At 41.9% G+C, this 16,405-nt stretch overlaps 2 protein-coding genes across 11 annotated transcripts in view; both read left to right on the top strand.

Moving 5' to 3' along the window:
• F8 (coagulation factor VIII) overlaps positions 1-6,404 on the top strand; it is a 122,585-nt gene extending 116,181 nt beyond the window's left edge. For all 10 annotated transcript variants that reach the window (XM_079911279.1, XM_079911281.1, XM_079911277.1 and 7 more), the window contains one exon: positions 6,008-6,404. In XM_079911279.1, the coding sequence (XP_079767405.1) occupies positions 6,008-6,163 (156 nt within the window). In that variant the 3' untranslated portion in view covers positions 6,164-6,404. The remainder of the gene's footprint in view (positions 1-6,007) is intronic.
• A 3,819-nt stretch (positions 6,405-10,223) lies between these two features.
• Positions 10,224-14,205, top strand: SMIM9 (small integral membrane protein 9; the record flags this gene model as incomplete). The annotated part of the gene is made up of 3 exons (XM_079911057.1): positions 10,224-10,407; positions 11,260-11,389; positions 14,178-14,205. 3 exons carry the CDS (start codon positions 10,224-10,226, stop codon positions 14,203-14,205), a joined length of 342 nt encoding a protein of 113 aa, XP_079767183.1.
• Positions 14,206-16,405: the final 2,200 nt, after the last annotated feature.

The raw sequence follows: 16,405 nt of genomic DNA, 5'->3' as shown, positions 1-16,405 counted from the left end.
AAAATAGATCAAATACCTAAATATAAGAACTAAAACTTTAAAACTCGTGGAAGAAAATATAGAGGTAAATCTTCATGACCTTGGATTTTACAAATGGTGTTTTAGATGTGAACCATAATCACAAACAACAGAAGAAAAATAGTATGAAAAGAATTCTTAACCTCAACAAAAAGACAACCAAATTTAAAAATAGACAAAGGACTTCAATAGGAATTTCTCCAAAGAAGATATACAAATGGCCAACAAGCACATCAACACCAACATCATTAGTCATTAGAAAAATGCAAATCAAAACCACAATGAGATATTACTTCACACTTACTAGGATGGCTATAATTTTTTTTAATACAGGAAGTAAGAAGTGTTAGCAAGGATGTAGAAAAATTGGAACCCATACCGCTGATGGCAATGCGAAATAGGCAGCCACTGTAGAAACCATAGAATTACCATATGATCCCAGGAATTCTGCTACTGGGTATGTACCCAAAGGAACTGAAAATAGGCAATTAACAAAAACTTGCAGGCAAATGCTCGTAGCAGTACTATTCACAATAGCCAATGGGTGAAAATGACACAAATGTCCATCAACTGGTGGATAAACAAATTCTGGTCTATCCATACAGCTGAATATTATTCAGTCATTAAAAAACATAGACATGCTGATGCATGCTACAATATAGATGAACCTTGAAAATACGCTAAGTGGAAGAAGTCAGACACAAAAGACTACATATTGTATGATTCCATTTATACGAAATATCCAGAATAGGAAAATATAGAGACAGAAAACAGATTAGTGATTACAAGAGATTGGAGAGAAGGGTAAACGGGGAGTGGCTTCCTGATGGGTACTGGATTTCCTTTTGGAGTGATAGAAATATTCTGGAACTAGATAATGGTGAATGTACTAAATGCCACTGAATTTTACAATTTAAAATGGTTAAGATGATAAGTTTTATGTTATGTACCTTTTACCACAATAAAAAGGAACCAGAAGACACATACATTACCATAATAAGAGTGACAAGCTGACAGGTGATTTCTAAGCAATAATGAAAATCAGAAGATAATTCATGATATCCATGTGATGCTAAAAGGAAAAATCTGAAACCTGCCCCCAAAAGAAAGAAAATCTGGTGAAATATTTTTCATGCATTCAAGCAAAAACTAAAAAAATTTTTCAGGGACTTCCCTGGCAGTCCAGTGGTTAAGACTCTGAGCTTCCACTGCAGAGGGCCTGGGTTCAATCCCTGGTGGGGGAACTAAGATCCCGCAAGCTGTGCAGCCACAGCCAAAAAAAACAAAATTTCCAACTTGCATGACTGATTTGACCACCCAGTAAAATCCTGCCAACATAAAGAAATGAGGATATTTATTAACCTCATGACAGTAAATTTGGAAGATTAGGTAAGATGGATAATTTCTAGTAAATATAACTTACTCAAGAAGGAATCAAAAACGCTGAAACTCCTACAACCATTTTTTTTATTGGCCACGCCCCACAACTTCCTGGATCTTAGTTCCCCGACCAGGGATGGAACCTGGGCCCCCTGCAGTGGAAGTGCGGAAACTCCTACAACCTTTGAAAGATTGAATTGGTGTTCAAAAATCTGCCTACAAAGAAACCTCCAGATTCAGATGGCTATATTAAATACTCTACCAAATTATCAAGGGAGAAATAATACCATTATTACAAAGATTCTTCCAGAAAAATGGAAAAAGCTTGTATTTACATTATCCAACTCTTTAAATGATGACAACAAAGACAATTTTATTAGAAAAGAAAATAATAGGCCACCTTTACTCATGAACATAGATCCGAAACAAAATATTAGCAATATGTATGTGTTAGATTTATCCTAGGAATGCAAGGTTGGCTTAACATTAGAAAATTAATGCAATCCATCACATTAATAAATGCTGAGAAAAAGATTCATAAAATTCAATATCTATCCTTAATGGGAAAATTTGGCAAACTAAGACTAGTAGGGAAACTACGCAATCTGATAAAGGATATTCACAAAAATTTTACAGCAAATATAATATTTTAGGTGAAACACAGAAAGGTTTCCCTTTGAGATTAAAAATAAGATACCATTTATCTATTGCTGCATCACAAACTACCCTGAAACTTGGCCACAATTTTGTGGATCAGGAATTTAGGTTGATCTGTCTGGCTGGTTTGTCTGTGATCCATGGGGTTTCAGTGGGTATGGACGGATGGATCTACTTCCTAGCTGGCTTCTTTGCTCACCTACCTGGTATCTTGGTTCTCCTTGACCTTTTCATCCACTGGTGTCTCTTCAGGGCCTCTCAGCATGGTGGTCTTAGGATAGTCACTCTTCTTACATAAAAGCTAGATTCCAAGAAACCAAGGTGGAAACCGTCAGTCCTCTTGAACTTGGCACAGCATCACCTCTGCCGCCATACTCTATCAGCCTGCAGAATCAATTGCCCCCCCAACTTAAAACAAATCAAAAGACACATGCGCCCCAATGTTCACTGCAGCACTGTTTACAATAGCCAGGACATGGAAGCAGCCTAAGTGTCCAAGGACAGAGGAATGGATAAAGAGGATGTGGTACATATATACAATGCAATACTACTCAGCCATAAAAAAGAACGAAACAATGCCATTTGCAGCAACATGGATGGACCTAGAGATTATCATACTAAGTGAAGTAAGTCAGACACAGAAAGACAAATATCATATGATATCACTTATATGTGGAATCTAAAAGAAATGATACAAAAGAACTCATTTACAAAACAGAAATAGACTCACAGACATAGAAAACAAACTTATGGTTACCAAAGGGGAAGGGTGGGGGGAAGAGAGATAAATTAGGAGTGTGGGATTAACAGATATACACTACTATACATAAAATAGATAAGCAACAAGGACCTACTGTATAGCACAGGGAACTATATTCGATATCTTGTAATAACCTATAATGGAAAATAATCTGGAAAAAAAGTATATATAACTGAATCACTTTACTGTATATCTGAAACTAACACAATATTGTAAACCAACTATACTTCAATTTTTTTTAAAAAAAAAGGGAATTCCCTGGAGGTCCAGTGGTTAGGACTCTGCGCTTTCACTGCAATGGCCTGGGTTCAATCCCTGGCCGGTAAACTAAGATCCCGCAAGCTGTGTGGCATGGCCAAAAAAAAAAAAAGTCAAAATACACCTACCTCTACATGGGAGGAGTATCAAAAAAAATTCATAGCCATCTTTAATCTGCCCCATCCACTTTTATTAAAAACTGTATTGGAGGGCCAAAGCAATGCAGTAAGGTAAGAAAAAGAAATAAAATGTGTTAGGATTGGGAAAAAAAGCCCTCTCATAATATGTGGAAGATACGATGGCATACATAGAAAATCCAAAAGAATCTATCTATCTAAATTATTAGAATTACTAAGATAAGTTTGCAAGCTTGCTGAAAACAAAATCAATAGAAAATTTTACTGTATTTCTACATGCCAGAAACAAATAGAAAAATAATTTAAAATAGCATTTTAAAATTCCAAATACTGAGTTGCACATTCTCATCAAATAATGGCAGCTGCCTAAATCTCTCCATACAGCCTTCAAAAACCATCTCTCTATCTAACTATCTCTCTGTAGATATATTTTAAAATTGAATATAAAACCACCCATAACTCACAGAATAACTAGAAGACAAAGAATACCATAAGTTTCAGTGGTGGAAATTAAGTGTTCTGGAAAAGCAAAAATGAGTCACAAAATCACAAGACATATCTTACTATCCCATCTGTTACAGAAATTGCACTTCTCTTTATCAACAGTAGAGGGTGCTTGTGGACTAAGAAACCTAACAAGCCACCCAAACCTCTTATCTCTGACTACATATTGTAAAATCACCTCATTGCTGTGATGAATGAACAGAAAATAGCAGATGAGGTAAAAGGTATTATTCTTTTATTTTATTTATTTATTTATTTACTTATCTATTTTTGGCTGCATTGGGTCTTTGTTGCTGCACCCGGGCTTTCTCTAGTTGTGGCGAGCAGGGGCTACTCTTCATTGCAATGCGCGGGCTTCTCATTGCGGTGGCTTCTCTTGTTGTGGAGCACGGACTCTAGGCACACGGACTCAGTAGTTGTGGCTCGTGGGCTCTACAGCGCAGGCTCAGTAGTTGTGGCGCATGGGCTTATTTGCTCCACAGCATGTGGAATCTTCCCAGACCAGGGATCGAACCCATGTGCCCTGCACTGGCAGGTGGAGTCTTAACCACTGGGCCACCAGGGAAGTCACAAAGGTATTATTCTTGATTTTTCACTTCCTCCTTTTTTGAAAACTCCATTGACTTTGGGCTTCATAGTAGGACTCATGTTGACCAATGCAGTGTAAGTAGACATGATATAAACCACTTTCCAACAGAAGCTTTCAATGTGATCCTGTGTTTGGCTCAGTCTCTGGTGCCTCTGCTCTCTGCCATGAGATAAAAATGTCCAAGCTGAGAAGACATGGCGTACGTGAGCCTTGGCCTGGAGCAGAGCCTAAGCCAACCCAGAACAGTCTTGGTTTCCAAATACCATTTCCTAGTAAAAGGAACCTGGGCTCCTTAGAGATTTCAAGACCAGAGCCAGGAAACTGCTAGGTGTTACTGGAACATCTTGGAGTCCATTATCATCATCAAAAATATAAAGGGAGAGGAGATGTTCTTCTCTACAGAAGAATTCCAGCTAATAAATGTAGAAGACATGACAAAATTAAGAAACCAATCATCAATACAGTATATAATACTTGCAAGGAGCTTCAGCAGATACTAAAACCATTGGATGAAAGCTTAATGTGGAACAGAATATTTACACAGTCTCAAAGTCTAACCCCACAGATTGTTGGGTAAGGGAAGTTATTACCTTTATAAAAGAGAGATCTGGTGGACATCACCTTAACTAAGGGTCAAACTCTGGAGGAATCGGCATCACGTGTCCTCTGATGTGATATGGTGGGAAAGGCACATCACCTAGTTAATATTCTCACTAACGATGTTGAACTGAAACCTAATAATAAGAAAACAGTCACACAAATTTAGAATGTGGGACATTCTACAACGCAATGGTCCTAGACTTTTTAAAATGTCAACACCATGAAGGACAAAAAAAGACCAGAGACTAGGAGTCTGTTGTAGATTAAAGGAGATTTAAGTGTTCCTTGTATTATTCTTTCAGTTTCTTGAGGGAAAAGATCAAGGAATAAGTCTAACAGAAGATGTACAAGCCTCCAAAGTATGCCACAAATATTTATCCAAGAATCTCTTTTGTTTCCCGGAAGTTTTATCAAACACACAACCTTTAACAAATGTTTATAGTATATTTGCTACGTATATACTATATATATTGTACGTGTGGAAGGTCAGTGACCAAGGTCTCTGCTGTCATGGAACCGACATTTGGTGGTGAAAACAAATGAAATGGTCAATAAGCAGGTAAACAGATAAATGAGAAGATTCTGAATGGTGTAAAGGAAATGAACAAGAGGAGATTCAGAGTCAACAAGAGTCCTGTTTCGGAGATAACATTTAAACTGAGACCCAAAGCCTTGGCAGGTTGAAGTATTTGGGAGTAAAATATCATGATGTTTACAACTTCCTTGAATTAGTTGGGAAAGTGGGTGAGAAGATTCCAGAGGGAAGCCATAGCTGGAAGCACGGCCTCCACAGGAGGTTAGCAAGGATGCTCTTAATTCTAGATGTCACAACCACTTTCCCAGGTACAGAGACAGGGGACCGAGTCATCCAGTCACCTCCCAGGGTTCAATCCTGGACTACCGGAAGCGTGGGTCCCTCAATTGGAAGTGAAAAAAAGCGTGCGTGCTGGGCGATGGGCATTGGAGTGGGTGCCCGTGAGGGGGCGGAGCTTAGGGAGACCAAGCAGGAGGCCAATGGACTTGGGGAGCCTCTCGGGTGTGTGTGTGTGTAAACATTATAACTCTTTTCCTGTCAACCAACAAATGCTATCTCTCCTCTTTCAGATTTTTCAGGGAAATCAAGACTCCTTCACACCCGTGGTGAACGCTCTAGACCCCCCGCTGTTTACCCGCTTCCTTCGAATTCACCCGCAGAGCTGGGCGCACCACATCGCCCTGAGGCTGGAGCTTCTGGGCTGCGAGGCGCAGCAGCAGTACTGAGGCCCGGTCCTTCCTTCCTGGCCCCGGGCCCTTTCCTGGTTCGGGTCCAGCATCCCTCTGAGCCCGCCCTCCGGGTCACTTCGTGCCCCACGCTGCCCACGGTGCCATCGTTTTTCTATGTATTCCAATTCCTCAGTCCCGGCAGATATGCCCTGAAGCCTCCCAAATCAATCATCATGTGTCCTGCGTTCTCTGGGGCTGTTGCATCCAATTTACCTCTTGCGCATTTGCTGCGGCCGCTCCCAGATTGGTCCTTCCTTCCAAGGTACTCAGGCAAAAAGCAGTGAGGAAACTCAGCTGGAAAGCGTTCTCCTCTGGGCACGGCCACCACTTCCTCCTCTGTGGTGACCAAGAAAGGTCATGATCATACTAGGCTTCTAAAGGACATAGTTTTAATATTTCCACAGAAAAATGAGGAAAATCCATGGCTCTCTGGGATAGGAGATACAACATTGTAATTCTAATCATGCACTCATTTTACTCCCTCCTCAGCTAATTTCCTGCTGAAACGACACAACAAAATGTACCAGGAAATTCTGTACCCTAACTGCCCAAGAGGAACCCCCACCTCGCCCCATCCCTGACAGATAAGGTTGGGAATGGTTTACTGTCCTGTAAAAGTCCATTAAGGTTAGAGGTTAATTTACAGAAATCAATAAGGTGATATGGTTTGACTCCCTGTAAAAGGTTAACCACTTTTATGTCTAACTTAATCACCTTGTTTTGGCATTCTTTTCCCATTGACCACATACATCTTTATTTTTCAAATGCTCTTGAAACCAGCTCTTTTGTCTTCCCACTGGTTCCCTCAAGAATCAGTTAAACAAAACATTGGTGTGTGAAAACAAATGCCTTTGAGAGTTGTGCTTTTATACTGGAAATAAAAATGTGAACAATGAAATTTTATAATTTATGAGGTGAAGCTAACATTTAAAAAATTAGAAATGGAGCCTTGATCCAGTAGCAGAGAGAGAGATTCTTAACCTTGACATCCATTAGCACTAGAAGGAGTAAAGGCAGTAGTCTGGCCTCTGGCCCATCCCACAAACCCCCCTTTTATAAGTTTTCTAGAGGTTGTGACCAACCAGAATCCGGGAGAGGCTGCAGCAGAATGTAGTGAACCTAATGTGAGAAATGCTGTATTTGCATCGCCCAGATCTCCTGGGATCACTTTTACGAGTTCAGTGTTTGCAATCATACTCCAGCTGATTTGGCTAATGGGGGGGCCTGTACTCAGAAACCTACAAGACCCTGATGAAGATGACACAGATGGACAAATATACTGTGTTCATGGATTGGAAAAATTAATATTGTTAAAATGACAATGCTACCCAAGGCAATCTACAGATTTAATGCAATCTTTATCAAAATACCAGTGGCATTTTTCCAGAACCAGAACAAACAATTCTAAAATTTATATGGAAATACAAAAGACCCTGAACAGCCAAAACATCTTCAGAAACAAGAACAAAACTAGAGGAATCATGCTTCCTGACTTCGGACTGTATTACAAAGCTACAGTCATCAAAACAGTATGGTAATGGCTCAAAAATAGACAAAAACAGACACATAAACCAATGGAACAGGATACAGAGCCCAGAAATAAACCCACACACCTATGGTCAATTAATCTATGACAAAGGAGACAAGAATATACAATGAAGAAAAGACAGTCTCTTCCATAAGTGGTGCTGGGAAAACTGGACAGTTACATGTAAAAGAATGAAATTAGAACATTTCCTCATACCATATACAAAAATAAACTCAAAGTGGTATAATTATTTTGGAAAACAATCTGGCATTATCTACAAAAGTTGAGCATAAAGATAGCCTGTGGCAATTCTGTTGGGTAATGACCTAGACCCAGAACTGCCATGTGAACCAAGAGACAGGGCAAAACTACCCATAACACTTCCAAACTGGAAACAACCCTTATTGCATATATTTCCTAGTGGCTCACTTTAATTGCAGTAGAGTAATCCATTATATAATATATATCACAATTTATTTATCCATTGCTTTTCTGACTGATTCATTTATGCCAGTTCTTCTATGGAGCTGATCATCCTTTTTAAAAAATTGATTTGTAAGAGTTCTTTGTATGTTAAGGACATTAACCTATTATCTGTCATATATGTTGTGGAATTTTTCACCTAGTTTGTCATTAATCTTTTATCTTTCTTTACAATGTTTTGCTGTATGAAAGCTTTACATTTTTATGCAATAAATTTATCATTATTTTCACCTATGGCTTTGGGGTTTTATGACATATTCAAAGTAGCTTTTTTCACCCTAAGATTACAAAAAACTCCACTCCTGTTTTATCCCGATATGTATATGGTTTTATTTTTGTTTAGTCCTTGATCCATCTAGAGTTTATTTTTGTGTGTATGGCTGTCACTTCAGTCAGTGCATCCGAATGAATAGCCAGTCATCACATTAAACCATCTCTTTTTCCCCACTGAAATGAAATGCCACCTTTATCATCTATTAAAATCCCATACATACACTATTTGAAGGTGCAGTAGATACCATGTGGCAAACAAAATATCTTAGAAAGCTTCAAGCCCAAGAGGATATGGCTACCATGAGGATGGGTTTCAGTATCGACACAAATATTTATGCATAGACAGAAGAAAACATCTGTATGCTTAGCTGTCAAATAGAGGGAGACTGGGGGCAGATCAAATGCGGTAGATGACATCATAAGGAGGAGTAGAATTCTATTTGGAACTTCAGAAACCTTGAAGGAAGACTCTGGCCAGCTTCTTCTTAAGACGGAGGCCTGATTCACTGGCTTCTTTGCCACCTTACCTGACACGGGTCTCAACAGTGGGTGAGAATGTCAGTTCTAAATGTCTTAAGTAATAGAAAGCTCAAATAGGGGTTTATTTTTCTCAGACCTAGTATTTGAGAGGTGGGCAGATAGAGGTGTTGGTTTAGTGGCTTAAAATTGTCAGAGCCAGAATAGGTGTCATTTTCTTGGCCTTTTCCTTGTGTCCATTGCCTGATGGTCACAGGATGGCTCCTCCAACCCCAGGTAACACTTAAAGAATGTTCAAGGCAACACAAAGGGGAAATGGTAGCGCCATTTCTTTTATCAAGACAGCAGAAAGTCTTCCCAGAAGCCACCCATCAGATCTCCATTATGCTTCAGTGTCCAAAACTATGTCCCACAGCCATTGCTAGCAGCAAGGCTGGCTGGGAGAAAGCGGATTCCGCTTTTCTAGCCTCTCCGGTTGCACGTAATAAGTGAAGAGGGGGTGGTGATGACAGGCAATGAACAATATCTGCCCCAATTCACCACCCATTCATTCATTCAAAAAATATTTATTGAGCACCTGAACAGCCTATGTGAACAAAACAGAGAGGAGCACGTGTGGCTTGTTCCAGAGGAAATGAGGCTGAGGTGGAGCGATCAAGAGTAGATAATAGGCCATGAGGTCAGGGAAGTCAGTAGGATACTACCTGACTTACAACAAAGTGAGATCTCTTTGGCTGTTCAGTGGCAGCAAGCAGGAAGCTATGAACTCCTGTGACTGCAGAACTTCTGGGCCACCGCCACCCCCATGATGGACTGTGCCCCCTTATCCACTGAAATTCATACCTGGTTAACCATTTATACCGCTTATTTGCTGATTCAGTAATAAACCCAACTCAAAACAAAACAAAATGAAAAGGATGTGGGACTGAAAAAGTGGAGTCAAAGATGACACCACAGGGTTTGGCCTGAACAACTTAAGAGTTTCCACTAATTGAGCTGGAAAAGCCCAAAGGGGCATGTGGTTTAGGAGGGGATGTCAGGTACCCGATCCGATGGAGCACAGTCAATTTCTGTCTTGTGTTGTTTTGTTTCTTGAAGGCGGGTTGGTTTTTGCCTTGGAAACTGACTGTGTTCAGGATTCAACAGTGTCAGTAAGTGAATTTTTCTTGTGTTCATAATAGCTCTAGGTTTGCAATAAAATCTAAACCACCATTTTCTGACTTTTCAGACAGAGCTGCCTTGGGACGAGCCAAGGGAAAAGCCATCTCCCCTCGGTGCAGGCCCTCGGGAGGGCTCATGGAACCCCCAAAGCTGCTGAGCACTGGATTTCTGCTGTGCTCTCTGACTTGCCTCTTGTTGGAAACTGTCGCTTTGTCTCTGTCACCTTTATCTGCCTTCGGAAAACAAGACCAGGATGGATTGGAACCACGCTCAAGGGGTGTGTTTGCTGTTACGATGAATGTTCCTATCTTCATAGGACGTAAGATTCCTGTCTCCGGTCAGGAAAGAGTGATTCTGTATTTTAAAAAAAATGTTCACAGGAAAGCAAAGTATTTCTGGTTTGGTTCAACAAGCATGAACCCACTAAGCCAAAGCCACAGGTGTCAACCTTCCATAAAATATGACAAATACTCCCTGAGGACAAGGGATAATTAAAGTTGTCTGGGGGGAGGGGTCAAGAGGACTTCAGAAAGGAAGCGAAATTTCAGCTAAAGCTGACGAGCCGCTGACCCACGGCTTAGCTGCTCCCGAAGCCCAGCGTGGTGCCGAGTTCCTTCCCATCGCTGGAAAGGGTACCGTTGTGAGTGGTGAGCCCTCCTGACTTCACACCACAGACACTTTTGTTTGCCCTGCCTCTTCCCCGATCAGCAGACCCTGAACCTCCTTCTGCCGGCCGCCCCGGCCTCCTCCTGGTGGTGCCACTGGGCAGGCAGCCATCTCCTTTCTCCTCACGGGACACCCAGGGCCCTCAGCTTCCCGAACACCCTCTAGGCAACAGCATGGTGTCTATTAAGTCGTGCTCCTTGCTCACAGTGTACCCCATTGATTCACAGACACCTCCAAACAACCTTTAAGCGATCTGGGGCGGACATTATTGTTCCTATTTCACATACAAGGAGGAAAAGATGATGTCCATCGGAGGATACCTTTGTTTTCCCAAAAGTGTATTCCTTTAATCTCTCAGCACAGCAAAGTTGTTAGGAATATGGGTCCTGGGCAACTATAAGAACCTGAGATCTGGGACAACTATTTGAACTTGAACCAGGTTTCAAATCCCAGCTTCATCACTTACTCGGGCTCTCTTCAGTGACTGTCTATGCTCTTCCTGCAGAAACTCCCAGGTCCTGGCTGAGCAACTTCAGTGACTACCTGTGGGATCTCATCAGGAGCTCCATCCCTACAGCTGCCATTTTTGCTTTTCTGATCATTTCAGCGATCATGGGGACCCTCTGTTGCCTCACGTAAGCTGCTGGGGGGAGGAGAGGGGGAACCGAAGGAGAGGCAGGGACAGCCAAGTTCCACACCAGCCTGCGCATCTGTAACTAAGGGAAAGTTCTGAGGAAGGTGATTGTGGGAACACCACTCTGAAAGCCCATGTGTGCCCCTTTGAAAAAGTCTCCTGCACGTTCTCTTTTTTTCTCTAACCCACTCCCTATGTTTCCAGCCACTGACACATGACGTTTAAAGACCAGTGTTTGCAATTGATCTTTTTTTTTTCTTACACTAACTTCATTAACTCCTAATTATCCTTCCCTTTAGTTTAGGAACTATACATGGAAAACACATGATTAACTTTTCAACTGCCTGAAAATTTGCTGAAATATTTATTATTAACTCATATGAAGCCAAAGAGATTCCTGAAATAGCTAACAAAATACTTAAGCTTAGCTAGCAAAGCCTGAATTTCATTAATTCAATCAGTATTTACTAAGACATGACCACTTGCCTGTCTCTGTCCTGATTACTAGAGACAGAGAAATAAGACAACTGAATAATTACAACCTGGTGGCTCAGGGCTGTTCAAACTGCGGACTCTGATAAAGTGGCTGAGGTCAAAGATCAGGTGAAGGGCGTGGCATCCGCACCTAAGGCTCCCGATAACCTCAAAACGGCCACAGATCAAGAACCACGTCCAGGAAACAAACTTGGATATGGCTCCTGGCACCGGGAACTCACAGGAGCCAAACAGAACTAAATGAGCTATTCACTGTTTGAGCCGCACAGCAGTGCTCAGACCTCGGATCGGCCATGAGAAGGACACTTGCTTCAGGCACAGCCACGGAGAATAGTGGACCAGGGAGCGTCCTGGAGGATGGGCCACAGGCAGGGAGCTCCCCCTTCTCGGAGGAAGAGCTGGGCCTGATCAATGTCTGGCCAGCAGGATTCCAGAATGACTACAGAGCAGGGAGTGCTGTAGGCCTCCCGGTCTTCCTCTTTTCAAAGGGAAGGGTTTACAGCCGTTGCCCTCTTCCTGCACCATCACTGTATGGGGCAGGGGTGGGGGTGGAAGCTGGAGACCAGGGGCACGTGGTCTACTTCGGTTCAAAGCTCTCTTAACCAAGAAGAGCCACACCCAGACTTGAGAGAACCAGATACTCTGGAAGCAGACTGTGTGGCGGGAGTGTGGTGTGCAGGGTATTATCAGGGATCAACGCCTGCGGGGGGCAGGGGCAGGAAGCGAGAAGCTGAACCGCCTTGCAAGCCCTGCAAGGCCTCCAGTGACCCCCTTCAGAGTTGTCCTTCCCCCGCCGCAGGAAGTACAGGCTCTGTGTTCACCAACCCTGTTCCTTCTTCCCAAGCACAGAGGAAGACTGCATTTCACAACTAAAGAAGCCAGGACTCAAGTCAACATACATTTGATTCTCTATCTTTTAAATCACTGTTGCTCAAACTCTGGCCAACAGGCCGGCTGCATCAGAAACATCAGAGGTTTGCTGAAACACGCACACACGGAGGGGCTTCTGTGAAGACAGGCAGGCAACATGCCGAGAGAAATGTTTCCTTTCTTGAAGTAAATGGCTCAGCCTGGCGAGAAAAACCAGTAAACCCTTGCTTGCTGGGAACAAACAAGGACAGTAAGAACAAAACAAAAGAAGACATGGATGACAAAATATAAAAGGATCCAAAAAGCTGGATAAACAAAGACCTTAGTGAAAGTAAGATTAGAGAAAAAAATGATAGATGCAGGAGACATAATTAATTTTTTGGTAGAAAACAACCAAAATAATTCAACAGAAGAAAACACTTCAAGGCCTAATTTTTTTTAATATTGCAAAATCAAAGGAAGGTTTGAGTCTCTAATCATACGGGGTGCATCAAGTCCCAGGAAAAATTGGCACTTGGGACTGGGCACATACTAGACGCCGAATAATACTTGATTTTTTATGAATGCATTTCACAGTCAGGATTGCAAACAGTTTCTCTGCGCCTCTTTATTCACCCCCTTTATTCACCACCACCATTAGCGGTGGCTGTACAGAAGGCTTAGGCTAGCTGCTTGCTACCTGAGGAAATCAGCATGGAAGGCTGGCCAACCTCTCGGGGCCCTGGCAAGTACGCAAAAACACACGTATTCAATCTACGAATTTTTAGTATGGTTTATACTAGTGAAAAAATAGAACCAACTTAAATGATTCTTGGCTGGTTAAAGAAAGCAGTGAACATTCATACAATGAGAGCTATACAGTCACCAAAACGTTGCTGTAGAAGGGTAATTACATGGAATCAGATTCATGAAATATTGTTGAGTGGAAAAAAGCAGATTATAACAGAGGATATGCAATTTCACCCAATTTGTTGTGAAAAACTATATGTACAGGGAAAAAAACTTTTAAGGACCTAACGAAAGATTTAGACATTGGTCATCTCCTTGTGATAGTGAATAGGTGACTTTAATTATCACTATTGTTGTTGTTATGTAGTTTCATGTTTATTTTTGTGTGTCTGCACTTTCCAATCTTTCCACAACAAAACGTATTGTTTAATTAGTAAGTTTTTTAAGAGAAACTTTAAAAACAAAAGACGAAAAACTATCTGATCACACTCTGATACCACACTCTTACTCTTACTTTCTCAAGTCATGAACGCAGTTTTTGCAATATGAAATTACTTGGTTCGTGATAAGAAAAGAAGCTGTCCAAAATCCTATCTTGGAAAAGGTGATGTAACTACAAAGTAGCTCTGTGCAGACCAAGACAGTGTACTGGAATTTAAACTCAGTTCAGCAGTCATTTTCTCTTCCTTTCCCAGTATCCTCATAGGTGAACCAGTCCAATGAAGTACTAGAAGATTCCAAGAGAGTGCAGAGTGTGCTATTTGTGTGCATTGAGGAAGTATCTATCAGGTAAAATTAAATTGTCGGATTTCCCTGGTGGCGCAGTGGTTGAGAGTCCATCTGCCGATGCAGGGGACACGGGTTCGTGCCCTGGTCCGGGAAGATCCCACATGCCGCGGAGTGGCTGGGCCCGTGAGCCATGGCCACTGAGCCTGCGCGTCCGGAGCCTGTGCTCCACAACGGGAGAGGACACAACAGTGAGAGGCCCGCGTACCACAAAACAAACAAACAAACAAACAAAAAAGTTATGACACAATAGGGCTTTGTGGCCAATTAAGTTGGAGAGGTGCTGAAACAAATTTAAACATATTTCCTTCACTGTATGACATATCGTGGCTATCTTTCCATATCAGGAAGTGTTGCATAGTATTCCTTGCAGTGGATTCGACAGAAGTCGTTTAACCACCCCCCATATAATAATAATTTAGGGTGTTTGTACTTGTTCACTATTGCAAATGTAATGCAGGTGATAGTTTTACACATTATTCATTTGCTTTCCCCTTTGCTGTTCTGAGTTGGAAATCATTCACTCCGTGGGCACTATTGAACACCTCCTGTCCTGGGAAGGTGACAAAACAAACACCAAGCCTGGCTCGGGTGGAAGGCACAGCAGGGCCAGGGGCTGGGATGAGAGTAAGGTCTGGTGGGCCTCAGAAAGCATCTGGGCTCTACTGGGAGCGAACAGAAAGCAGGGAGCAGAGAAGGGACGTCATTTGATGGGTGTCTTTAAAGGGTCATCTCAGTTGCCACGTTGAGAAGGTCAGAAGCAGGGAGACCAGCTGGGAGGTTTACCGAAATCCAGGTGAGAGACAGTTTCGTTGGGACCAGGGTGGGAATTGGCAGAGTTGCAGGAAGAGTCGGAATCCAGACAGAGGGTGAAGGAAGGAGCATCAGGGTTTGATTATGGGTCGGGTGAGGGGTGGGAAAGAGGGAGGCTCTGAGGATGCCTCCCAGACTTTGGGCCTAAGCACGGGCACGGACGGGGTTAGGAATTTACTCCTGAAAAATGCGAAGAGAAAGAAAGACCGAATGGATGTTCTCATTGATGCGGAGGTGAGATCCAGCCACACACCCTTTGTCCCACACTCCACACAGCAGGAGGAGACCATCCTCTGATCAAACTTGAAGTGACAGTTTAACTTATCAGCTTGCACTAACCTTTAAATCAGATTGGATGTTTACTTAAATTCTCCCCCCCTACTCAGCACATGGGAGCCGGGGAGGGAAGTCTAAGTAATAATGAAAAGAAAAGCTGCATCCTTACACACATCTTTATAGTCTTTATATCTTGCCCAGCTTGTTCCTTAAGACAAACTGCTGAACGTGCAGTCGTTGGGTCACAGGCCGTGAGCATGTTAAAGCCTTACGCTGGTCCACGTAGCGCTTGTACGAGTCTCCAGGTTCCGCCTCTCTTGAACATTGCGTTGTTTCTTTGGTTTTCTTTACATTTTTGCCAGTTATGTTTGGCAATATATTATTTAATTTTGCTTGTATTTTAAAAATTCCTGAAGTACCCCTAGGCTTGGTGCCCCAGAATTTTTAAGCTGCTTTTTCTTTTTATAAATGTATTTATTTATTTATTTTTGGCTGCATTGGGTCTGTAATCCCCATCCTGTCTCCTCACGCCAGAGCCCTGCCTCTTTTTAAACTATAAAAACTAAATCATAGGCATGCATTCTCCTGTGATTTTCTGTTTTGAGATTCCTCCACGTCGATGCCTGTAGCCCATTTCCACCCAGTTGTAAGAAAAGACCTCTAATCATTTACACCATCGACTGTAGACGGACATCTGTATTGTTTCTGTCTTTTTTATTCTAAATATTAATGCATGTCTTGTAGTGTACAAGTGCAAGAGTTCCTCTGAAGACTATCACACTGTGATTGACTTTCTGAGTCAAAGGCGCCAATTATTAAATATATCCGCATCCTTGAGAAGATGCAGCATCACCAGCCTTTTAAATTTTTGCCAATCTGGCGGATAAGTAATGATATCTTATTGTTTCCTTACTTTGCATTTCCCCGATAACTGATGAGATGGAAGACCTTTTCACGTGTTTATAGGACATTTGTCTTCCTCTTCTATGAATTTTGCCCATTTTTCTAATTTTAGTTTCATTTATTCCTTATTGGGTCAGTAGGAATT

The sequence above is a fragment of the Stenella coeruleoalba genome, assembly GCF_951394435.1.
Source record: "Stenella coeruleoalba genome assembly, chromosome: X".
Classification (NCBI taxonomy): domain Eukaryota; kingdom Metazoa; phylum Chordata; class Mammalia; order Artiodactyla; family Delphinidae; genus Stenella; species Stenella coeruleoalba.
This window is presented reverse-complemented; position numbering and strand designations above follow the sequence as displayed.